Source organism: Gracilinanus agilis, chromosome 6 (assembly GCF_016433145.1).
Source record: "Gracilinanus agilis isolate LMUSP501 chromosome 6, AgileGrace, whole genome shotgun sequence".
Classification (NCBI taxonomy): domain Eukaryota; kingdom Metazoa; phylum Chordata; class Mammalia; order Didelphimorphia; family Didelphidae; genus Gracilinanus; species Gracilinanus agilis.
This window is the reverse complement of record NC_058135.1, coordinates 56,996,931-57,023,238: the sequence shown is the minus strand read 5'-3', so window position 1 is coordinate 57,023,238 and position 26,308 is coordinate 56,996,931. Positions and strand designations below refer to the sequence as shown.

The window sequence follows — 26,308 nt, the reverse complement described above, 5'->3', positions numbered from 1 at the left end:
AAAACAAAAACAAAAACAAATGAGGTCACCAAGAGTCACACATGACTGAAAAGCCATGAAAAATGATGAAAATAACAAAGCCAGCAATTAGTTCTAAAATCAATCTATAGTCCTTCAAACAGTGGGAACACATGTCATAGTGGCACCTCAGGAAGGGGAAAAGGGAAGGAGAGAATTTGGATCAAAATGTTAGGAATGAATGTTAAAAACTGTTCCTGTGGACAAATGGGAATTTATATATAATATATGTACACATACATAAAAACTCTTTGGGGGGAATTATTTAAAACAAACAATCTAAAACAATGAATCAGAAACAAAAAGGGGAAACGTTTCCCCCTCCCCCCAATGAAAAATTAAAACAGTAAATGACTTAATGAAGATGATATTTTATTTTTTCAAAATGCATTTGACTAGTGAGAGGGAGGTGGTTACCCCACCTGGTTGTCTCTGGAATGGGTTAGACCAGATAGGCACTGAGATCTCTGCCACCTCTCCAATTCAGTGATAAATCTCTCGAGTTAATAGCTCACCAGAGAGCCAGCCAGTACCATGCCGTAAAGTAGAATTAATGATGCTTTTCATCATGGGACAACCTTTGATTATGGACAGCAGTCAACGTTGGGACCACAAGAAGTCACGGAACATCTGCACCAATGAATTGTAGGAGCGAGAAGCCTAAGGGGTTTTAGGGGACAATTCTATCCGGCAATCTTTTCTGAACTGCCACTTTTTTCAGAAGAGGTTTGTAGTTGGTCATTATAAAATATCTGGACAATGGTGTGTTTTCCAGATGTGTCTCCTATTGACATTAAGTATCCCGACCACAGACTATTTAAGATGCCATAACAAATGTCCTACTTCTCTCTTTTTGAGGGAAGATGAACCCCTGCTGGTGCAAAGAAAAGAGCCTAAATAGTCCCTGACTTTACAGAAATTTCTTTTAACTGTCAGGGATGGCAAAGAAGCAATTCAAGGAAAGAGAAAGCCATTCACTAGCAAGCAGAGAGTATCAGGGAAGGTTTTATGAGGAGGTGGCACCTGAGATGAGCCTGGAAAAAGAAAAGTTTTAAGAGAAAGGGATGAGGATGGAATGCATTCTGGAGATTAAAAATGGCTTGTGTCAATACATGGAGGGATAGGTAGGGTGGTACAATGGCTAGAACTCTAGCCCTGGAGTCAGAGGGACCCAAGTTGAAATCTGGTCTCAAATACTTGCAGTCTGACCCTGGGCAAGTCACTTAACTCTTTTTTGCCTCCGTTTCCTCATCTGTCAAATGAGCCAGAGAAGGAAATGGCCAACCGTTCCAGTATTTTTGGCAAGAAAACCTCAAATGGGATTACAAAGAGTGGGACACAACTGAATAATAAGAACACACTGAGGCATCAGCTAGAAGGTTGAATTTTGGGGAAAACACTGGAATTCTAGCTTGGCTGAATTAGAAATGTAGCTAAAAGAAACCAGATGGTGAGGGATATATATGCTTTTTGGTCTTTCAACCTATAAATACCCAACTGATTGCGCCCAGACCTCCTCATTTACTAGAAGAGGCACTTATTTGGTGTTCTCCATTTAGGAAATATACACAGCGCCCATTTGACTCTATTTCTCTCCCTCTTTTTTGAAGTTCTGCTGTCCTTTCCGTTCCTTAAATTAGTTCTAGCCAATGCTTCATTTCAATATGTATATTGTTCTAATTATAGATGCGTTGGGCTTTGATGGCTCTGAAAAATTATAGCCTTTCCAAACCAAACCTATATTTGGTCTTGAAAGTGTGGTAGCTTCTTTAGAACCACCTATTTCCCCCACTCCATCTACTCAGTAAAACTGATGCAAGACTTTGCCCACTAGTCCAAAAAAGAGATGGCTTTGGTTTCTCTCTTCCAAACTAAGGGATCTCAGACAATTCAGAGTTCTCTGGAGACCTAAAGGCCTAGAAATGTTTGCAGTCACACCTAAAACACAGTTTGTACTCATTATCCCACAAAATTAGGGAGGTAAAAATAGGGAGAAGGCAAACAAATAGACAAGGGGTCGTTTACAGTTAGCATCAGTTGAGGTACATGCCATGAACAAAAATACACATTTTATAAGAGCATTCCCAGCAATGTAAAAAGGACAATCCCAGGAGGTGGCATACCCAAGGGCGACCAAGAAAAACCAGCCAAAGGTTGTAATAAACTGGAGGTTGTTTGGGTTGTTTGGAGGTTGTTGGGGTGACTTACCTTTGGTGCACATTGGAAGTGCATTCCAGGCACGGGGAGAGTGGTAACATACATAGTAATGCAGCGATATAGGTATAAAGTTCCCATTATAAAAAAGAACCGGCGGCCCACTATTGACCTAAGAATGAGAAGGGGAAGCGGAGAAAACTAATTAACCACCATGGATTGGATTTCTATTCGTAACAGAACTTTAAACAACACTCAACAGAATGAGGAATAACAACTTAGAAAAACTTTGGTCAATGGGCCACTGAACATTCTTTTCCATTGTCTAAATATTATATTTTTGGGGCATGTAGGTGGCTCAGTGGATAGAAAGCCAGGTCTGAAGATGGGAGGCCACGACCCACAAAAGGTTAAGAATCCCTTGACGAAAGCAATGCATTCTCTTCCCCAAACAAATTCCATTCCAAAATCCAACTATTGTTCTGGCCGAAGACGTCTTCTGTCAAACTAACAAGTGCAGTAATTAACATGATGAACATGGAAATATATATTGTATGATAACATATATACAACCTATATCAATATCACCTGGCTTCTTAGGGAGGGGAGAGAACATGGATTGCAAAATGTTCGAAAATGAGTATTAAAAATTTTATCTATGTTAATCTAGAAAAAATTAAAAAAAAGAATTTTTTTTTCCAAAAAACCCCAATTCGGTCTAATCCTTTCATTTTATGGATTAGGAAAATGAGGTTTCCTTAGCATAACAAACAAAATAATACACCCTTTCCAGGCAGAGGCATTTCTTTGTTTGATTATTAGGGTACCCAGGAAAGTATAAGAATGCATAATCCCTACCTTCAGAGCTTACAATTTTGAAATAATTTCTATGCAAGACTGTCCATTGTCAAATCAGTTACTAATTAAAGGCAAAGAAATTTTAGTCAAGCCAGAAAAATGGCAAGCCTAGAACTATGGGTGGCACTTGAATGCCTATGGATTTATGCTATGGCATATTTTGATGATTTCTGAGCATTAATTTAGCTAGGGAGACGCTCTGTTATCTCATTAGCACTTTGGGGACACAGACGATCAACTCCTTTTGTGACCCCAGCACCAAGCACATAGTAGGTGCTTACTAAATGTATCTCCTGACTGACTATATACCTAAAAACTGGTCCCCGTGACATAAGGGACTTATGGGATCTATTATTTGTGACAGATTAAATATACTGACCAAGCTCAATAGCTATTTTGAGAAAGTAAGTAGGGAGACATTCAACAAAGTGGCCAGGGAACACAAATAGGGTGGTGTCCCTACCACCTACTGTGGTCAAAGAAAGTACTTGTTTTTCCTGTGGTATTTACTTCAAAGGTTAGCTTTTCTGGGCTGGCTTTTCTAGTATCAACACTTAACAGTGCTGAATTTGTCCCCTTGGTTACTTGGGTGGGGAGGGTGGAAAGGGAAAGGCAAGGCTTTTTCTTCCCCAAACAAAGCCCACTCCAAAATCCAGCTAACTGCTGTGGTCGAAAATGCCTTCTGTCAAACTGGGATCCCTGTTTTTCTCAAGAGTGCAGTAATTAAGCAGAAATTTTTGAGATGAGAATTTGCATGTCCCACATTGTGAATCTGGGCTGCTCAGAGGACACAGAAATTCACATGGGAATGGGAATATGACAACTGCAGTCATCACAGAGAAGAGAAAGAAGGACCTAATGATCTTCATCTATTATATTATTCATATCAGGAGAGCAGGGTGTCTGCTGAGAACATTTAGCAAATGGTTGTGAAAAATTTTCTACCAATTATTTTCAATAGGATGTAATGGGACAACCTCTCTTTTGCTTCCCTTGACCCCATTTTTACTCTAAAGCAGGGATTCCTAACCTGAGGTCCATGGCTTTTTAAAAAACCTATTTTGATAATAGAATTTGTTTCCTTTATAATCTTTTTTTATTTGATGCATTTAGACACATGCTTCAGAAAAGAGACCCATTGGTTTCATCAGCCTGTGGCTAAAGGACGGGGAGAAGGTAAAAACTGTTGGTCTAATTCACCAGGGATCTATTCATCGATTTCAGGGGGTCCATGAGCTCTAATGGGGGTGGGAGGGGAATCGCATCTTTATTTCACTAACCTATAACTGAAATCTGACTTCTCCTTCCTTTCTCAAAGTGTACAACAGACCATTATTCTTTGAAGAAGTCTACAAGTTTTATCAGAATGTCAAAAGGGTCCACAACACGAAAATGATTAAGAACCTCCAGTCTAAAGTATAGGCTGATTTTCTTCAAGTGATCAACTGTGATGAGTAATTAAAACAGTGGATGGACCATTTAAATGTGTGGCACTGAAGGACAAGCTAACAGAAATAATTCTCATACTTTCTCTCTGAATTGTAAATGCCAAGTTCCATTAAGATTAAAAGTTATTCTAGCCTTGCAAACTCATTTAAAGAGTTGGGTGAAAAGAGTGTTTTGGGGTGTGGGACAACAGCCTGGGTGGCTTTGGAAAGTAAGTTCCTTGGCTTCCTCCTTCTTCCCAATTACATGGATCACATTACAGTTTTCAAAAGTAAGACATGAGTTTCTGATGTTGTTGAGTCATTTTTTCACTCTCGCCCAATTGTTCATGACCCTATTTGAGCTTTTCTTGGCAAAGATAATAGAATTGTTTGCCATTTTCTTCTCTGGCTCATTTTATAAATGAGGAAACTGAGGCAAACAGAGTTAAATTACTTTCCCAGGGTCATACAGCTAGTAAATATCTCATGTCAGATTTGAACTCCAGACTTTCTAACTCCAGGCCCAGAGCTCTATCCACTGTGCCACCTAGAAGCCCATAATACTTGAGAACAAGCCCATGAGTAACTTTTCTTGTAGCTGTACCATTAACTGTAGGTAGGAAAGCCTGAGTTGAAGATGGTGTAAGATCAAGCAAACCCTGGATAGGGAATCAGAATATGACTGTTGGTAACCTGAATGACCATGTACAGATGAATCTTGACCTCTATGTTGTCATATGAGAATTCACAAATCTGTGCCTGAAAGGTACCTCCTCAGAGATCATTTAGTCCAGCCTCCTTCTTTTATGGATGAGGAAACTGAGGCCTAGAAGAATGAAGGCACTTGTTCAGGGTTGACAAGTAGTAATCAGAGATGGGGTCTAAAGCCAAGACCTCTAACTCAGACTTCCACTGTTTTCCCCAAAGGAATGGACTAGATCAAGAGCTCTTCATCTCTCTTTATGACAGACTCTTTTTTTCTTTCCTCCCCTTACTGACAATTTTCTGGTGGGATCTAGGGATGGACCCCTTCTCCAAATAATGGTTTTAAATAATTCAAGGAAAAACTAAATTTCATTTAGAGGTGGGTAAAATTTTCCTTTTTCTCCATTTTCTTTCTTATCCCCTGAAAAAAAAATCAGCAGCCCTCCCCCCATTTAGAACCAAAGAGAGGGACAGATAAGGCTAGATAAGCCTATATAGAAGGGCAATCCCTTCTTGCTCTATGAGTTTGATCTTTCCTTATGTTTCATAAATGGTACAGTGAATAGAACACCAAGCCCAAGTTCAAATATGGCCTCAGAGTCTTCTTAACCCTGTTGGGCTTGTGAAGGAAACAGCAAACCACTCCAGTGTCTTTGCCAAGAAAATGGTAACTAGATGGCTTAGTGGATAGAGAATCAGGAAACTGAAGCAAACAGGGTACATACCAAGGGTCACACAGCTAGTGTCTGAGGCTAGAGTTTGAACTCATGTAGATGAGTCTACTCGATTCCAAGACCAGGACCCTATCCTCTGCCTCCTAGCTGCTGACCTCAAGGAGAAGGGAACAGCAAATATTTGCCTGTTGTTTCTCTCTTTTCTCTATGCTATTAAGGAGAGGAGAGAAAGGAGACAGATAACCCCTACTGCCTGAAGAATTAAAGCTCTCCAGGTAATCTTTCATTTTGTCAGCTGGAAGGTATATTAACATCATGCCGCAGGGAAGGGCAGATATATTCTGTGCTGGATCTGTGTCCCTGCTCTGCAGATATATTAAGAGAGTGACTCCATGACTGACTCATAGAACGTAACATTTGGCACACTAAGTTCACCCTTCTGGTAACCCTGAGACAAGCTGATGAAGCCCATTTGTCTTCCAGAACCCTAAACACACTCTCAGGTCCTGGGGTCCTAAGGACAGTTTACATTAATGATCTGGTCACGTTGGCAAACTGTAAAGAGGGTGTGGCTCAAAGTCTATGTGTGTGTGGCTGAGATAATGAACTTCTTGACCTGCCATTTTCCTTATCCTTCAACAGCTGAAAATAGGAGATAACCATTCTCTATCATCTGAATGCTATTCCTTCTAAATATCCTCTCTCTCTCTCTCTCTCTCTCTCTCTCTCTCTCTCTCTCTCTCTCTCTCTCTCTGTCTCTCTGTCTCTCTCTCTCTGTCTCTCTCTCTCTCTCTGTCTCTCTCTCTCTCTGTCTCTCTGTCTCTCTCTCTCTCTCTCTCTCTCTCTCTCTCTCTCTCCCTCTCTCTCTCCTCTCTCTTCTCTGTCTGTCTGTGTCTGTCTGTCTGTCTGTCTCTCTCTCTCTCTCCCCCCACCCCCATCTTGGAGTCAATATTGGTTCCAAGGCAGAAGAGTGGTAAGGGCTAGGCAATGAGCTGGACAACTTCCTCTACCAGTATACATTGGTACACTTTATATTCCCTATAGCCTTAGATAATGGCCTAGAGAACTGAGAGATTAAGTGATTTGCCTGGAGTTACAAAGCCATTATGTGTAAGAGGCAAGACTTGAACCTAACTCTCTGTCCACTACCTTCATGCTGCCTTTCAGTAATTCAGAAGTTTTCAAATTTCCTTTCCTTTCCTTCCATCCATCCATCCTTCCTTCCAAACATCCTTTCCTTTCCCTCCCTTCCTCCCTCCCTTCCAGCCTCCCTCCCTCCTTTCCTTCCTTTCTTCCTTCCTTCTTTCCCAAGGTCACATAGCTAAAAAGTGCCTGAGGCCAGATTTAAACCTAGGGTCTCCTAACTCAAGGCCTGGCTCTCCCTACCTGCCCCAATTGATTCTTCATACAAATTCAGCTCACTGGACCCTCACAGTCTTTACTTTCTTTTTTTTTGTCAGCAAGTCATTAAATATTTATTAAATGCCTACTATCTATATACTAAGCTTTGGAGATATAAAAAAGGCAAAAGGCAGTCTCTACCCTCAAGGAGCTCACAATCTAATGAGGGAAACCACGAACATGTACAAACATGCTATATACAGGATAAATAGGAAATAATTAAGAAAGGAAAGAAACTAGAATTAAGAGGGATTGGAAAAGGCTTCCTGGAGAAAATGGAATTTTAGTTGGGACTTGAAAGATGCCATAGAAACCAGAGGAAGAGATGAGGAGAAAGAGCATTCTGGTATGGAGGACAGCCAAAGAAAATACCTAGAGATAAGAGGGTCATATTGGTGGAACAGGCAGGAGGCCAATGTCTTTGGATCAGAGAGTGTGAGTATAGGAAGCACAGTCTTTACTTTCCAAAAAAAAAAAAGGCTGGGCTTCTAGCACAGTGGATAGACTGTCAGGCCTAGAGTTAGGAAGACCTGGATTCAAATGTGGCCTCAGACAAGGCGTGTGACCCTGGGCAAATCAGTTAACCCCTATTGCCTAGCCCTTGCCCTTCTGTCTTAGACTTATTGCTGAGACAGAAGGGCAGGAAGGAAGGAAGAGGGAGAGAAAGCGGGGAAGAGGAGGGAAGGAGGAAAAAAGGAAGAAAGGTTATTTGAAAACTACTGAATTACTTAGGGGCAGCATGAAGGAGTAGATAGAGAGTTAGGTCCAAGTCCTGCCTCTCACACATGCTCTGCTTTGTGATTCCAAGCAAATTGCTTAATCTCTCAGTTCTCTACACTAATACTATAAAGAGTATAAGGACTATACCATAAGGAGTATAGAGAGTTCCAGTGTACATCAGTAGAGAAATTCTCTAGCCCATCTCAATAATTTGAACCAAGATCCTTATAGGAAGATAATGTCAATTCCAAAGACATTCCTGTTTGCATAGCAACTGGCTATTAGTATGCCCCAAATAATTGTAAGAGGAATACTTACTTATATCTCAGAAACAGCCACTGGGTGAGCCATAGTCCAAATAATATCATGCCATTTATTTCTGATACAGAAAATGCCCATTTTACTCGATCAATGTAATCAAAGAACTTGTCTGGTAGTGGTGGGCTGAGCTCCTTGGGAGGCACCCTCTCATGTACAACTGTGATCATGACGGTTGTCAAGATTAGGTTGAATAGGGCATAGACAAAAGCAATGCCTGTTTTCCACCATTCCAGGGGAAATTTGTTCCTTGCTTCAGCTGGCATAGAAATCTGAATATAGTCCGGGTACTTTTTGGCACCCTTTCGTAAGCCATTGGATAAACTCTTGGGTTTGCCATTACTATTTTTGTTGTCTTCATCAGTAGGTTCAGTAGGCCTCGTATAACTATTTGCAGGGTCACTGGTCTGGTTTTCCATATGTTCTTCAAGCTTTGCTGTCTCTATGACATCCATTGCCCTTGATCTTCACCTAAACAGAGAAAAGGGGGGGAGGGGGGTAATTCTCCTCCCTTTCTGTCCTAACTCTTTTTTCTTTGATCTTTGCACTTCTAAGATGGTCATACACTCTCTTATGGTTGACTTTGGTTTTTTTTTAACACAATAAGAACCAACTGATTTTTTTTCCTCTTCCCATCCAGTTATCCAATGACGATGTCCCAATTTTAGGAAAGGAAGCCCAATCTCTTTTTTCAAGAGATGTTAATATACCATCTGCAAAACAAAAGCAAAGACTACAATCAGAAACTGTACCCATCTGACAATACAAAATAAAAGAATCATGGAAATAAAAATGCCAAGCCAACCACTCAAAATATCATCAGCTGCTGCAAAAGTGACTTATAACCTAAAGAAATTGCTTAGAATTATTGCTCCTGTCTGGTCTATGTCAATACAAATGAGAAAACTCTACAATTTGCTGTCTTTCAAACAAAGGCAGAAACCAACATTATAAGCATTTTTACCTCCAGCCAACATTACTGGTTGCTAACAGTGAGGTCATAATAAGCCAGAATCTCCACATTAACCACATTACTCACAAGACTAGATTTTCTTTTTTAAATAAAGAAATATCAACATATTTCAATTCCAATATAGTCAGGAAATGCATGTTACTGTGTTATTTTCCAGATTTTTTCAATTTCTGATCCCAAAGTGGTATTGAACCAAAAGGCTTCTTTAAAGGTACTTAAGAACCAAACCAGGGCAAATTTGACAAGATATCTAGCATAGAATGATGTTTAAAAAAAAAAAAAAGAAATAACTTTCCATTCCAAGAGATTCTCTCTATGTAGAAGGCAAGTAGCAAGTCATAATAACAGAAATGTGAAAGGGCTAATCTCTTTCATTTGGTTACTAGATAGAAATCACCAACATGCATTCATCTTGACCTCTCAGAAGTCATATTCCTAAAAGATGCTGAGTTCAAAAATCACAGTTGCTTCAAGAGGGAAAAAATGGAACTTACCAAAGAGCTCCTAAAGAAAGGATTCACTTCAGTTTACTGCTGCGTTGGAACCCATCACTGAGAGAAAATGATTCCCTGGGATCTGAAGCATCACTAACATCTCTTTTTTATACCAGTTAACATCACTGGCCCTTTATTCAGGAAAAAGGGTGTTTGGCCATGCTCCACAGCCCTCACAAAACCCTGTAATTATTCCCCACCCTGAACGTTTATACACTGGAAGTAGAATGCTGCTTCACATTTAAGGTTTCCCAAAGGCGATTCCAATCTGAGCCCATCTGGGGATAGAGGAGAGAGTTGCCAGTGGTGAGAACTAGCCTTCTTGTTAATGGCGGGAGAAGGGGGTGGGTTTTGAAACCAATATAGTTAATGTGTATTCGCAAGGCTTTCTTGAAGTACTGGAGAAAATCAGATAAGTTAACCGCAGGAAGAAGCGCATTAAATGAATTAGGATACAACATGGGACCCGACTCTTCTACAGAATGGCTGGGGAGATAGAATGAACACATGTACACCAATGAGAAAATGACCAGAAGTTAAACTGTGATTTGGACTAGAGAGAGGTGCCCGTGGGTTATTAGAAGGGGGGAAATTTTCGTAAAGGAGAGGGGACTTGAGGGACAAGAGTTCATTGAATGGATGAACGAACGGGTCTTACAGGATCAGGAAGAATTAGGTAGTTGGGAAGGAAGTGGAGAGAGGGGAGGCAGAGTATTTCAGTGAGGTGAAACGGCACAAAACAAAAGCACTGACCTAAGACTAATTACAAGGAGAGTGAATATAAGCATGGAGACTCCTGTTTATAGAAGTACAGTAAGCCACTTATATTTATTTTCAAATGAAATCCTCACGACATACCTGTGGAGGGGCTAATATCTCCATTTCATAGGAAAAATATCTCGAAAAGATTAATGAGGGTCACAAAGAGAGTTAGAGTCAGAGGCAGGCCTGAGATGTAGACTTTTCTGAGTTTAGGACTCTTGAGGTTTTTTGGGGTGCAGGAGGAAATGATTGGGCACTCATGGTGGGGAATGGAAGGTCTTGAAGGTCAGGCAGAAGAGTTTAGCAATGCCATAGGACAGGGGTGAGTAAACTGTGGTCTTACTACTGCTATATGGTGATGTTCTAAAGACCCCATTGAAGGGGCAGCTGAGTGGCTCAGTGGATTGAAAGCCAGGCCCAGAGATGAGAGGTCCTGGATTCAAATCTGGTCACAGATACTTCCTAGCTGTGTGACCCTGGGCAAGTCACATAACTCCCATTGTTTACCAAGACCTTTCAGGTCTCCCTAGAGAACATCCCCTTCTTCCCTTCTCCCCTCTCTCCACCCACTGCCATCATTCTAGTCTAGGCCCTTAATTTCTACTCATCTGGATAATATTATGATATACTCCTTCTAGGTTTTTCACATTTTATACTCTCCTTGTTCTAATCTGAAATACACTCACTTATACATACATCTGGGGAAACTAGGTGGCACATAGCCTAGAGTCTCAGATATTTATAAGCTGTGTGACCTTGGGCAAGTCACTTAACCCTGTTTGCCTCAGTTTCCTTATCTGTCAAATGTGATAGCAAAGCAAATGGCAGATCACACTCCAGTATCTGTCAAAAAAATTCCAAATGAGGTCACAAAGAGTTGGGAAAGTCTGAAAAGACTCAACAACAAATACATACATCAGGCTGTAGAGAGTATACATACATCTGACACACATACCACTACTTTCCTCAATAGGCTTCAGAATTCCTGATTTCAGATTCCTTCGTATGGCTTTCAAGGACCTCTACAATCTGGTGACCTCCATGCCCAATCTTCTAAGTACATGGGCACTCAAGCAAAAGTAGTCAACTTTCATTGATCACACAAAAGAAAACAGTTAGGGACATTATATACAACATATACTCATCACCTCTGGGTGAACTCCTCTGTCTTTATCTTAAATTCCACCTGGTTTTTAGGGTCCAACTCAAAGGCTACCTCTTCCATGAAATGTTCTCCCTTATCTCTTCAGGCACAGGAACAACCTTTTGTTGATGTTTTGTTTTTTAGTTGTGTCTGACTCTTCATGACCCTATTTGGAGGTTTTCTTGATAAAGATCACACAGCCAGTTAGAGCCTAAGGCTAGATTTGAACTCAGGAAAAAGTTTTCCTGATCAGAAGCCCAGTGCTCTATCCAGTGGCCACCTGGCCTTTGAGTAACAACCTTGCCCCTTCAGATCCTATATAGTACTTTGTTCTACAGTCCTCTAATACTACTATGAGGTAAAAAGATAGTAATGCTCTATCTAGGTGAAGTCAATCAACCTCTCTGGTCCTCAGAGTTTTGTCATCTTTAAAATGAGGGTGTTAGAACGGATGACCTCTGAGATCCCTTCCAACTAAATCTGTGACTCTTGTTTGTTCTGTCACACCACCATCCTCCAAACTGGCTATAGCAGGGAGAATCTCTGAGCCTACTGGAGCTGTCCAGGACCACATCCGACTGCACATCTACATAATAATCTGTAATCATAATCATCTCATAATCTGTGTCTCTGCAGAAGTACCCCATCAAATCATGGGTCGCCCAAATACTGAAGAACTGATGGTGTCTTGGTCCCTACTTAAGTACTCTGAGGGTAGGTAGGGGCTATGTCTTACTTTGCATCATCTTCAGCACCTCGAAGAGTCCCACGCACCCAGGAGCCTTGTTAAATCAATCAATGAGTGAGTTATGGAAAGGGGGAAATTGAGGTAGCTCATATTGGATGGCCTCAAGCTTCTCAATAAAGGGAGGAGTCAGAAAGCTTGGGTCAAGTGGAAATAGTCTGGACCAAGTGGTATGGGGAATCTGTTAGGGAGTGAATAAATATTTTGTTGAGCAAGTAGGGGCCCAGCTGAAGTAAAAAAGCAGGAACATCTGCAATGAGCAGATGTTACTTAATGACTCTCTAGCGATGAGAGGCATCAGGTTGGGTGGAAATGCTGCCTTTGGTGTCAGGGCTCTGGGTCCAAATTTGATCTCTGCTCACAGTAAGTCAATTTATTTCTCTGGGTCTGTCGTCAAATATGAAAAACTAAGTTTCTTTCTCTTGTAACCCTATAAGTGCTTGATATTGGATGGTGAGGAGTACTGGAGTCAACAATGAACAGATGATTCTGGGGTGGATGGGTACATGGGATAGGTGAATCAATTTGGTTATATGGATGTCTATGGGATGGGAAGGAGGCTATGTGGCAAGTTCCAAATGAGAGAGAGAGAGAGAGAGAGAGAACAGGAAGAATGAGAAGCCAGAAGATCAGCAGAAGAATATAAGCTCTTTAAGGGCAGAGATGATCACAGGTGGGTATTTTTATTTCTAGCGCCTAGCATAGCATAGGCACATAGTAGGTGTCTATTAATTGCTTAAGGGCACCAACAGTTATGTCAGAGGAGCTGGGCTCAATTACAGTTGTGATGTTCATTTTTTTTAAGTCACTTTAAAAAAACCCCAACCCCTTACCTTCCATCTTAGTATCAATACCAGGTATTGGTTCTCAGGCAGAAGAGTGGTAAGTGCCAGGCAATGGGTGTGTGTATGTGTGTGTGTGTGTGTATTTTAAATTTAATATTCAATATCTCCAAAAGTATAATATTTATAGAGATTTATTAATATTTAACTAGAGAGCTAGAGAACACAGAGAACATTCCCAACTCAATTCACATGGAAGAGAGAGGGTGTGGCAGAGTGAACCCAAACTATATACAGACTGCGTAACCATGCACATATACAAAAGGCAAAAGGAATTGTGGATAATACAGAAAAGAATTTTGGGAAATGCAATTCCAGACGTTCAAGATTTTCCAACTATACAGGGGTTAAGTGACTTGCCCAGGGTCACACAACTAGCAAGTGTCTGAGATTCTGTTTTTCACCTGTAAAATGTTGGAGGTTGGGCTAGATGGCCTTAGCAGTCCTTTCTGACTCTTGATCAATGCCCCTAGGATTGATTATACTCAGAAAGAACCACAAAGTCCTGGATCCAGATGAAGTCAAGTGTAGGTGATTCTAGTAGGGTATAAAAGAAAGCCATGAGAATTAGAGAGGATGAGAAATTAAGAGGCTGGGGTTCTGAGTTCAGTGTTGCTAAGGATGATGAGAAGAAAATAGAATAGGAAAAGGGAATGTGAATCAGGTGCTCTAATCAATATAGAAAGCAGGTGGTAAACCTGGAAGGCAGCAACATCCCCCAAAGTCTAGAGGACAGTGACAAGGATGGGAGAGAGTCTGGCATAAACGGGACAATGAAAATTTCAGTAGAGGAGAGCTTGAGTGATCAGAAAAAATGTTCTGGTGCTTCTGGGGACCAAAGGGTATGACACCTTTTGCTCTTGGTCCTATAAAGTAAGGGGAAATGGAAGGAGTGACCTCCACTGAAGAGGGTTTCGAAGAACACTGTTTTCTCAAGGGAAATTCTACGAAGAAGGAACCACTTTCCCATTCCATAAAATAGGAATCATATAGAGCAACATGGGGGAAAAACCAGGTGGCACGCTGGAGAGAGGCACCAAGCCTGGAATCAGGAAGATCTGAGTTTAAATACAGCCTCAGACAATAACTATCTTTGTGACCCTGGGCAAATTACTTCACTCTGTTTGCCTCAGTTTCCTCATCTATAAAGTGAGTTGGGGAAGGAAATGACTAACCGCTTTAATATCTTTGCCAAGAAAACCCCAAGTGGGGTTATGAAAATTTGGACATGACTGAAATGACTGAGCAACAAAAAAAAGAACAACATCCCCATTGCGTAGATTACTCCTGAGATGCTTGCTGTACAGATGACCAAGTATTCTGTAGTCCAAAACGTGCAGGGCAGTAGATTAGAATAAGCAAGCTCTGAACAAAGGTGGGGTTGGAGATCCGGAACTAATAAGTGAACTAAACAGAATGGCCTGGTATTCATTTCCTCCCATTTCCTTATTGGACTTGCAACTCTAGTCTAATTCTCCCAATGCAACTTGACTAATGAGTTCAGGATCTGAGCTCTCCAAAGATGCAGCCCTCCCCAACACAGTCATCTCTATTCTGCTCCTCTGCCATTGTTCTTATCATCTTCACTTGGACCAAGGGCTCTTACCCTGGGGCCCATGGATCCTGGGAGGGTTTGTGGTTATATTTCAGGAAGTCCATGAGTTTGGAGATAGCTACCTTTGGTTTTCTTTGTAATCTCATGGGCTTAAAAATTGTATTCAGATGCTTGTTGGCTCTGGGAGGGGAGAGGGAAAGAAAACGAATCATGTAAACATGGAAAAATATTTTAAAATTTTAAAAAATCCACAACTATCCTTTCTCAAAAAAAAATTCATTCAGAGAAAAAGTCCATGGGCTTCACTACTACTGCCAAAGCATTCCAGAATATCAGAAAGATTTAAAGCCCTTATTTAGATCTTGTTGTCATCATGTGAATTGGAAGGCCACTTTTACCAAGGGATATACACCTTTGTGTTGTTAAAGGATGCATTAGCCAATGATTTTTATCCTGGAAAGGAGGAAAGAATGCAGTGAGTGGCCCCTTACTTATTTGCCTTCAAAGAGGAAACACAATGCTATCTTCCCAAGTGGGACCGCTGCAAGGATGAGTGAAATAATTAGCTGTGAAGGGCTGGAACCCTTGGGAGCTTGAGCGTCCTATAAGCTCAAAACCTATTTACTCTCATTAGTGCCAGGGTGGATATTTTCTTAGGGATTTCATTAAGAAGATTAAATACACAATAAAAACAACATCATGTGTCAACCAGTCTGGGCACCTGATGTTTGTAATCAAGGAGACAACCATTTAATTCCTGATTCTCTCTAAGCAGTCAAGCTGGCCAGTATCAGAAAGTGCCTGAAAATCTGGGCTCTGGCATTTCACTAAAGGGTGGCACACTGTATTTTATTTCCAGTTTTAGCTTATTTGAACATTTTTTTTAAAAAAAAGGAAAGGTGTTTATTAAGTATCCTTTAGGCCACACTCCAATTTATCTTAGACCACAGGCCCCCTGGATGATACTAATTTTTAGGCCAGTTGTTACCAAAAAATCTCTGCGGTAGAGAATGTTAAATATAGTTGCCACAATTTTGAATCTTGACTTTTTTTCCCTCCACAATGCTTGCCTGAAATTCTGTCTCAAAACACTATTTGTCCTTCCTTGGGCCACTTCCCTAATTCAAAAGTAAGTAGACTGGTAGCTCTGCCTTGCTCTCCCTTCCAGGGGTGAAGTTCACTAATAGAAATTTTACTTCTGGTTCTTAAGACAAGAGAAAACCATTTCATTATTGCAGGTAGGAGCACAGTGGATAAGAGTGCCTGGCCTAAAGTCAGGAAGAATTAGCTAAATCCAAATCTGGCTGCAATCACTTAACTAGCTGTATGAACCTGAGCAAGTCGCTTAACCCTGTTTGCCTCAGTTTCTTCACCCATCAAATGAACTGAAGAAGGAAATGGCAAATCACTCCAGTAGCTTTGCCAAGAAAATCCCAAATGGGAACGCAAAGAGTCAGACTCACCTGAAAGGACTTAACAACAACTGTAGCCAGACATTAAAAGTAGGTCTTCTAGGGGCAGCTCAGGTGGCTCAGTGAATAGAAAGCCCTCCCTGGCAATGGGTTCAAATCTAGCCTCAGCCATTTCCTAGCTGTGTGACCCTGGGGAAGTCACTTAACTCCAATCTCCTAGTCCATACCAGTCTTTTGCCTTGAAAGTGATACATATAATATCAATTATAAAACAGAAGGGGTAAGGTTTAAAAAAATAGTAGGTTTTGGGGTCCAATAAGGACTCCTGGCTCCCTTCGCATTACAGATCCCACCCTCCCTTCCCCTAAAGATTCTCTACTCTGGAAATTTTCAAATCCCTTGTCAAACCATAAAAAACTGTGGCAATTGCCTTCAGAAAGCTCTGTTTGGTCGAAGAGGTCTCACACAGGTACAGAATGCCACTAGCCACGGGGGCTTGTTTGCTCTCCCCACGTAAACAGTGGCTCAGCTGCTCTGAAGCTTCCCCGTTAAGCTCCATCACCTTGAGGAGCTGCCATGCCTCAGACTGAATGCCTCATCCAGGGAATCCGGGGAAGGGATTTATTCACATGCTCTCATGTTGAAGAATCACTTATACTAGTTGTTGAATGTCTAGCAAGGAAAAGCAGCCTCGCTAAAGAAAAGGCTCAGAAATCAAAACAGAAGCCTTTCTTGAAGATAAAATTCTAGGGTCACCTATTTGTGAAATCCTTTCCAAAACACTTTTTGGGGGTGGGGTGAGTGGAGATGATCAGTGAAGTTTTACTTCAACATTTTGCAATTTGACGTGAAGTGGGGTCAGATCCCACTTCTCCCAATTAATACCTGCCTGATCTGGAAGTCATAACCTCCCTGGATCTCATTTTTCTCCTCTATAAAATGAGAAGGTTGAGCCATGGTTTCCAGCTCTCAGTTTAGGGTCTTCTCATCTAATGACTTCCTGAGTTCCCAGAGTCAGAGACAGAGTATAGGGATTCTATGACTCTTTTTTTTTTTTAAACCCATACCTTCCATCTTGGAATGCAATCAACTCTGCATTGGTTCCAAGGCAGAAGAGTTGTAAGGGCTAAGCAATGGAGGTTAAGTGACTTGCCAAGGGTCGCACATCTAAGAAGCATCTGAGGCCAGATCTGAACCCAGGTTTGGCTCTCAATCTACTGAGCCACAAATTCTATCACTTCTAAAGGCAATGCACCATGTTACTAGCCTGACGCTGTCCAGCACATCTAACATCAGACCAGTAATGATCATTTTGAATAATAAGGAAACAAACAGGCTAAAGTTTCCTTCCCAGAAGATACTTCTCATGGTCACTGTTCTTACGTGGTAGATGGAACACAACAAAACCCTAACCCATTTATATTGGACCTGATGGTAAAAATCAATTGCCATCCCACTTATTTTTTTTTAACCCTTATCTTCCATCTTAGAATCAATACTATGCATTAGTTCCAAGGCAGAAGACTAAGGGCTAGGAAATAGGGGTTAAGTGACTTGCCCAGGGTCATACAGCTAGGAAGTGTCTGAGGCCAGATTTGAGTCTAGGGCCTCCCATCTCTAGGTCTGGCTTTCAATCCACTGAGCTACCCAGCTGCCCCCTTGCCACCCCACTTATACTAGTTGTAAATGTCTACCAAGTGATGACAGACCGTACAATTTCTGGGCTTTTCAGGTCAGTAGCAGGAAGGTGCCAAGTCAATCCCTTTTCAAAGAAGGCTACATAATATATGCAATGATTAATAAAAGAAAAGTTTAGACTGCTGAGATAATTTATTTTAAGGGAACTAGAAAGCCAGGGGGGTTATGCCGTTAATCTGTCAGGCTCATTTTTTTCCCTTTGAAGTTTTATACTTGCCAACCAAACACTTCTTTTTAATAGCGGTTCTGGAATAGGCTGTTCTGAGTTTCTTATGGACAAGATCAAAAATGAGGCGATGAAAAGCAAACTGTTTAAGAAAACTTGTGTAAACTTTGTTCTAAGAATAAACTTGTGGTGCTGCCCTATAATTAAACAAAGTGAAAGGAGAGAAAACAGAGACAAGTTTTCCAACAGGATTCATCAAAATTTACTGTCCAGGGCAAAAAAGGTAAACTGAAAAGTTTCTGAAGTTAATCATCTGGTCATTCTGCAAATGCCTGGAAGAAACTTTCAAGTCCACCATCCTAACTAACTCCATCTCCCTTCCCCTTTTATCCAAACTACAAGTAGATACAAGCCCTGGGTTTGGGGTCAGAAGATCTGACTTCAAATTCTGCCTAGCTATATGACCCTGGGCAAGTCACTTAATCTTTTTCAGCCTCAGTTTCCTCATCTATAAAATGAAGATAATAATAGCCCCTATCTTCCAGGGTGGTTATGACGAACATGAGAGATGATATTTGTAAAGATTTGGCAAACCTTAAAGGGCTATATGAATGATAGCCTTATTACAACAGCCTCTTAACAACAGTGTGGCTCTCCTGCTCAAGAACTCTGGATGGCTCCCTGTTACATATAGTTATGTCTGACATTTAAAGCCCTTCACAACCTGGTCCCCACCTCCCTTCTAGGTTCATTTCACATTATTCTCCTCCACCCACTCTGTGATCCAGACAAAGTTGTCTATTTGAGGTTCCTGAAAATCTGAATTCCATTGTCTTGTTTTCACACAAGCTGTCCTTTCAACTGCCCAAAAGTACTCTGTCATCTCTGAGTATTAAAATTCTTAATTTCCTTCAAGGCTCAACCATGAGGTGACCTCACTGGAAGCTTTTACGAATCCAATCCCTCTGGCTGGTTGGGCTCTTTTCCTCCTGAAAATATCTTACACACTTATTTGTGAAAATACTACATTCCCTCTTGTAGAACAGAGATGGTCTTATTTTGTTTTGGTATCTTAAATATCTAGCAAATTGCTTTGCAGGTAGTAGGTACTTAATAACTAAGTATTATTTCTTCAAGATCATCTAGTCCAGAGATTCTTTTTTTAAATCCCTCACCTTCTGTCTTATATCAATTTTTAGACAGAAAAGCACCAAGGGCTAGGCAATTGAGGTTAGTGACTTGTGTGAAGATAGGATTAACTCTCCCCTTGTCTCTTTTTAGCTAAACAAATCTTGAACTTAAAATACTCCTACTTGACACTAAGTAAGAGAGTTACTAGGGTAAGCTCATACCTCCAAAGGTCACTGCCCACCCTGCTTGGGCAGTTCTAGGCAAATTGAAAGACTGCAATTGTCCTTTAAAAGGTGGGGGGGAGAGGCGCAACAGGAAGTAAGATAGAGAAAACCGCTTTTAAAAAAAACCAGGTCAAAAATTCAGTCATTCTCTATGTGTTGGTGAGCTGGACTAGAGGAGGAGACTCTTTTCCCTGGATCCTGCTTTGGCTTGCAGTGGTAAGTGGAGTGATTCCTTCCTTGGTTCTTTGATGAGGAGACTCTCTCTGTTTCTTGGTACTTCAGTGTGAGTTCTGGTGAGATTCTTGGTGGTTTTAGCCTTGTATGCACTGAAGGTTCTTAGTGGATTCTTCAGCATTTCCTTGTTCTTCAGATTTTGACTTCCTAATTAGGAGTTTGGATTCTAATGAGATTTGCTTTCGGATTCGCATTTGCGATCTGGAGACATTAGGATTAAACTTAGGGTATTTGTAACTAGGCGGTACTTTCTGTCTCTTTATCTACATTTTTCCACTTTCACTTTTTCAACCTCTTTGTAAATAAAGCTGCTAAAAGTCATTTTGACTTAAGCTGTATTATTTTTAAATCAGTGACCACAATATTACTTTAGAATTCTCATATTTATCATAAAACCTAAATTTGAAATCATATACTTGCCCAAAGTCACAAGGGTGGGAAGTATCTGAGTCCAAATTTGAACCCAGGTCTTCCTGAATGTAGCCTGGATAGTCTAGGCATACTAGGATATATACGTTTGCTTAAAAAATACTTTGGTTTCCTTTGGACTCCTGGGTATGTTATTTTATGCACTTAAAACATTACTCTGAGAAGGGGTCCAAAGGATTCATCACCAGCCTGCCAAAGGGGTCCAGAGATTAAAATAAAATTTAATCTGAGTCCTCTCATTTGAAGAAACTAGGACCCAGTAAGATTGCCCAAAGTCACACAGACAGTAAAGTATCTAGACCAGAAATCAAACTTGATTCTTTCCAATATACCAAACTCCCTCTGATTAGGATCCAATCATTCATTTAGAGGTCAAGGTCATCTAATAAATCTGTTCAAGATACATAGACTAAAGCTAGAGAAGTTACTTGTCCAAAGTCACACAATAAGTGGGAAAAACAGGATTTAAATCTGGGACCTTGGACTCCAAATATGTTTGTCCCACATATGCTATCCTCAAACACCATTTTTAGTAAAAAAAAAGTTTTAGAATTTTAGAATTATTTAGAAATTGCTTTAGAATTTTCACTCTGTTCCCCCAAAGTGAGATAATTAAAGAGCATGGTGGCACTTGAGAATTAATAGACTCTAGGGGGTATATATATGGGTGTTCAAGGAGGATTGGTACCTCTGGTGTTGAGAGCTTGCTAAGCCCTTTTCAGGGCTGTTCATCCTCCTTTGATGACCACCTGGCATTCAGTTCTCCCCTGTGGTTCCAAGAAGCTGTAGCATGACCATCTCCACCCAATAATACCATTTCAGCAGATCGGTTAAACTGGGTTGAAGAACAATGGGCCACAGAACCATTATTGACTTAAGGGGGGTGTCTACACCAAGCATGTGACTTCCCTGGTTGGAATGGGCATATGAGAACAGTTCCTTCCAACAGCCAAAAGAGAGGCTAGAGCAGTTACCATGGGGATCTTAGATCTTGGCCAGACATTGAGTTGCCAAGATCATCCACTGTATCCTGGGCCATCAACAGCCATTAAATTGAGTAGGGGTTTCAAAATTTTCACACCCAAAGTAACCAGAGTTCTTTTCTCATGATGATCATTCAAAATCCCTAATCCCCAAATGACCATATTCTGGATGATCACAGAGAAAGTGTTCTGCAGAGAAAGAAGCAAAGCCACTAAAAAATAAGTTCCAAGGGGGCAGCTAAGTGGCTCAGTGGATTGAGAGCCATGCCTAGAGACAGGAGGTTTGCATTCAAATTTGACCTCAGATACTTCTTAGCTGTGTGACCTTGGGTAGGTCACTTAACCCCTAGTGCCTAGCTCATACCACTCTTTTGCCCTGGTACTGCTACACAGTATTGATTCTAGGATGAAAGGTAAGGGTTTAAGTTCGAAAGTCAAACCTAGAAACAGGAGGTTCTGGGTTCAAATCTAATTTCAGATAGTTTCTAGCTATGTGACTCTGGGCAAGTCATTTAACCCCCATTCCCTAGCACTCTTCTACCTTGGAACCAATACACAGTATTGATTCTAAGACGGAAGGAAAAGGTTTAAAAAAATTTTTTTTAATAACCACCAAATTATCCTACTTTAGTAAGAGGCCCCAGCCTATGCCTTTAAGAGATAACTCACCAATCACCTGTTAATGAAAGCAAATGGTAAATAAATTTCCTAGTACATAGCCTCCTTACCAATACTGGGAACCATTAAGCATACTCAGACTTGCTTTTGAAGAATAGAAAACACAAAAATGGGCCAACAGAACCACTTCCACTTTATGCCAAAACCCAGAAGGGCATCTGACCATACGTAGAAAAGTTTCCTCTTTTTAAGGACATGAAACCAGTTTGCAAAACAGTCCCTGATTAGGTAAATGATTTACAGTTCTCTTTATACACTCCTGAAACAAACAGAAGACTCCAAAGAGGAAGCAACATCTAAGCAGTTCTGGTTCAGAACCCTTGGCTGCTTACCCAGATACCAGGGCTCACCTAGAGATGACTACCTCCTGTCCTGTTCCTGGCCCTTTGGGTCTGTCTCCCATTTTTCTGCCACAGCAGAATGATTATTTTTACCCTGTTCAATCTACAAAGGACCATTAGACAGTTGTGGTCAGCTGTTCTCTCTCACCACTAAAAAAAGAGAATGAGCCCAGGATCAAACTATAGGATTGCGAGTTAGGTCAGTGATGACAGAAAGAATTCCCCAAGAGCAGAAATGATTTAACAGCAAAATCCAGTCAGAAAGGGGGAATAGAGCTTTTTTTTTTTCTCTTGAGAATTCTGAAAGTGGCTTGAAATCATTGATGGTTTCAGGAAGAGTACGGTCTAGAGACTGGGATAGGGTCTCTGTTATGCTATCTGGGAGGGACCACTGAGGCTTTACAAGTTAAGGCATGAAGCAATTATTAGCTTCTGGGAAAAGATCTGATGAACTCTTAAGTTTAAATATTCTAAAGCAAGAGATCTTAACCTACAAATCTATGGATATATTTTGATAACTGTCTTCTAATTCAATCAGCTTCTTTTGAAATTCTATGTATTTTATTTTATGCACTAAAAAAATGCCCTGAGGGGACAGCTGGGTTGAGATTGAGATCCAGGCTTAGAGATGGGAGGTCCTAGATTCAAATCTGGCCTCAGACACTTCCCAGCTGTGTGACCCTAGACAAGTCACTTACCCCTATTTGCCTCAGTTTCCTCATCTACAAAATGACCTGGAAAGGGAAATGTTAAATCACTCCAGTATTTTTGCCAAGAAAATCCCAAATGAAGTCAAGAAGAGTTGGACATGATTGAAATGAATAAATAACAACAAATGTTAAGTTGTAAGCTGAGAATTCCAAGGTCAGCCATGATGATCAAACTGAGACTTGGATGCAGTGACTTGCCCAAGTTCATAATTCTAATAAATAGCTGAACTAGACTATGAAGCCAGATCTCCTACATTCTTTTTTTTTACAATATACAATCCTGTCCAACATTCATTAATGTTGATTTTATTGATCCACTGACCAGAGGTCAAAGCTCTAGAACTGTTAAGGGCATTAGATGTTATCTAGTTCAACTGCTGAGAAATCTGAGAAGTGAAGGACCCAAAATCATATGGGTAGTAAGCTGTCAGGTCAAGATTCAAATTTAGATCCAATTACTCCAAGTTCAGTATTCTTTCCACTGCACCATGCTGCCTCTAATTATTAGGGATGGAAAATTCTTGAATGGTCATTAAGTCTAACTCTTTCATTCTACAGATGAGGAAACAAAGGTCAAGGAAGGAGCTCATGGTAGAGGGCTTCCAGTGGAACTCAGATCCTTTGGTTTGCATGAATCTTTTAGTTCCTGAATTAGAAATCATTATGACCAATGTTATCAACAGTAACAACAAATACCTTCCTTCTTTTTTTTGTTAGTCTTAAATTTTTTAAAGATATTTCATTTTCCCAATTGCATATAACAATTTTCAACGTAAGTTTTCCAAAATTATAAAATTCAACTTGTCTTTTTCCCCCTTTCTTTTCTCTGCACTCTTGGCGATGGTAAGCAATTTGATCTGGATTATACATGTAGTATCATGCAAAACATATTTCCATATTGGTCGTAGTAGTAAGAGAAAACTCATCTGAAACCAAAATAAAAACATGAATAAACTTATGTGAAAACCAATATGCTTTGATCTGCATTCTGACCCCAATAGTTCTTTCTCTGGAGATGGACAGTATTCCTTGTCATAAGTCCTTCAGAATTGAGCTGGATCATTGTATTGCCGAGAGTAACTAAGTCTTTCACAGTTGCTGTTATTGTGTACAATGTTCTCCTGGTTGTGCTTATTCCTCTCTGCATCAGTTCACATAGATCTTTTTGGCTCTTTCTGAAGTCATCCAACTCATTGCTTCTTATAGCACAATAGTATTTAATCACCATATATTATAATTTGCTCAGTCATTCCCTACTTGATAGAAAACCTCTCATTATCCAATTTTTTGCCACCCAAGAACTGTTATAAAATTTTTTTGTACAAGTAGGTCCTTTCCCCACTTTTTTTTAATCTTGCTGGAATACAGACCTGGTAATGGTATTACAGGGTCAAAGGGTATGCAGGGTTTTATCAACTTTTGGTATAGTTCCAAATTCTCCTCCAGAATGGTTGGAGCAGTTTACAACTCGACCAACAATGCATTAGTGTCCTAATTTTGCCACATCCACTCCAACATTTACTTTCCTTTCTTGTCATATTGGCCAATCTGATTGGCATGAGGAGGTACCTCAGAGTTGTTTTAATTTGCATTTCTCCAATCAAGAGTGATTTAAAACATTTTTTCATATGATTATTGATAACTATGGTTTCTTCATCTGAAAACTGCTTGATCATATCCTTTGACTATTTGTCAACTGGGGAATAACTTGTATTCTTATTTATTTGACTTTATGAATTTAAGAAATTAGATCTTTATCAGAGAAATTTGTTATACATTTTTCCCCAATTTAAAACAAATGCTTTCCATGAGGGACAAATATCATTAACAGCATCTTTTCTAAAATTTTTGGGCACATGCCTAGCTCCTCTTTTCCCCAGAGCTTGAATGCATCTTCAAGTCAGTGACAAGAATGTCTTGTTCACCTCAGAGAACTCCTTCCTTCATTGCTTTACACTGAATCTTCCTCCTTTGCATACTAACACTTCTGAGATCAGTTTCTGAAAAAAAAAAAACTTGCTTATTACCAATCCTGGGTCCAAGAAGATAGTGCCTGAATTCACCAACATTGGCTATGAAAAGGCATACATACAAACAAGGGACAGCAAGATTAAAAAAATTTTTTTTATGTTTGCCAGTCCTCAATTAGCTATGAGAAAATCCAGATTTTGTGTAACATCATTTTAGTGGAAATGCCTACTATGGTAATGCAGGAGACTGATGAAGATTATCTGAGGGACGAGTGAGGGCAATGGAGGTAATTTTTAATGAGATGCCATGTCATCCTGATTTATTAGTCAGGGGAGGGAAGCACGGCTGGCAGGGCATCATCTTCATTCTGACAGAATAAAACATTTTTACTAAATTACCTGTTTCCATTTTTAGAGAAGGACCTTGGTCCTATCCCACCCATAACTGGCGAATTTCCCTGAATCGACATCTCATACATTTATAAGGTCAAATCACTTAGACATTTCTTCCCACAATCCCTGCACAGCTCTCCCTCTGACCTAACCCTCAGCACAGAAGATGAAGACATAAACTGTCTCTGGGCTTCTCTGGGTACCTTTCTATTTCCTCGCTTTAAAGAAAATACTTTTAGGCATGGAGATTTGGGTCCAAATTTCTTTGTCTTTAACTCTTACTGTTGACGTGATCTTGAGCAACTCACAACCTCCCTGGTTCTCATTTGTAAAATAAGGGAAATTGCCTTTGAGGTACATTTCAGTGCAAGAGATACAATATATGTAATTATACATATAATACTATATTAGGGGGCAGCTAGGTGACTGTTGATTGAGACCCAGGACCACTGACTCTAGCCATTGGGAAAAGTGTACCGCAGAAAGTGGTATCTGAGCTGAATATGAATATTTACTAGGGATGACATAAAAGGAATTTATATGCTCTGGGAAAACTTGGATCAGATGACCGTTAAGAAGGGGCAGCAGGGTGGCTCTGTGGATTGAGCACCAGGCATGGAGTCAGGAGGAACTGTTTCAAATCTGACCTTAGACACTTTCTAGCTGTGTGACCGTGGGTAAGTCACTTAACTCCATTGCCCAGCCCTTACTGCTCTTCTGCCTTGGAACCAATACACAGTAAAATGGAAGGTTAGGATTTAAAAAAGAAAAAAGACTATATTCTTAGATGGAAAAAAATATGATATACCCACCTGACCAGTATATTGTTCATGCTGAGATGTCATGAAAATCTCTTGGTAAAGCCTATGTTCCTATTTAAAGCAAGAAAGCTATCTATCCAGGTGCTAAATGTCTAGCTTTAAATACAAAAGACAGACATAAGTATTAGCAGTCTACTTTTAGAGAGAAACTAAATTGATTTCCTTCTGAAAGAATGTGACTCTGGGTAACTCGTTTAACCTGTTTCTGTTTTTGCCATCTGTACAATGGGTATAAAATAGCACCTACCTCCCAGGGTTGTTGTGAGGGTCAAACGGGATAATTATAAAACACTTAGCATAGTATCTGGGCCATACAGTAGGCACTATA

The 26,308-nt window shown here is 40.3% G+C and overlaps 1 protein-coding gene across 2 annotated transcripts in view; it reads right to left on the bottom strand.

Moving 5' to 3' along the window:
- Window positions 1-26,308, bottom strand: part of SGMS2 (sphingomyelin synthase 2) — a 59,710-nt gene that overhangs the window by 18,005 nt on the left and 15,397 nt on the right. For both annotated transcript variants that reach the window (XM_044680613.1, XM_044680614.1), the window contains exons 2-3: window positions 8,276-8,988; window positions 2,227-2,344 (exon numbers count right to left, since the gene is read on the bottom strand). In XM_044680613.1, the coding sequence (XP_044536548.1) occupies window positions 2,227-2,344; window positions 8,276-8,730 (573 nt within the window). In that variant the 5' untranslated portion in view covers window positions 8,731-8,988. The remainder of the gene's footprint in view (window positions 1-2,226; window positions 2,345-8,275; window positions 8,989-26,308) is intronic.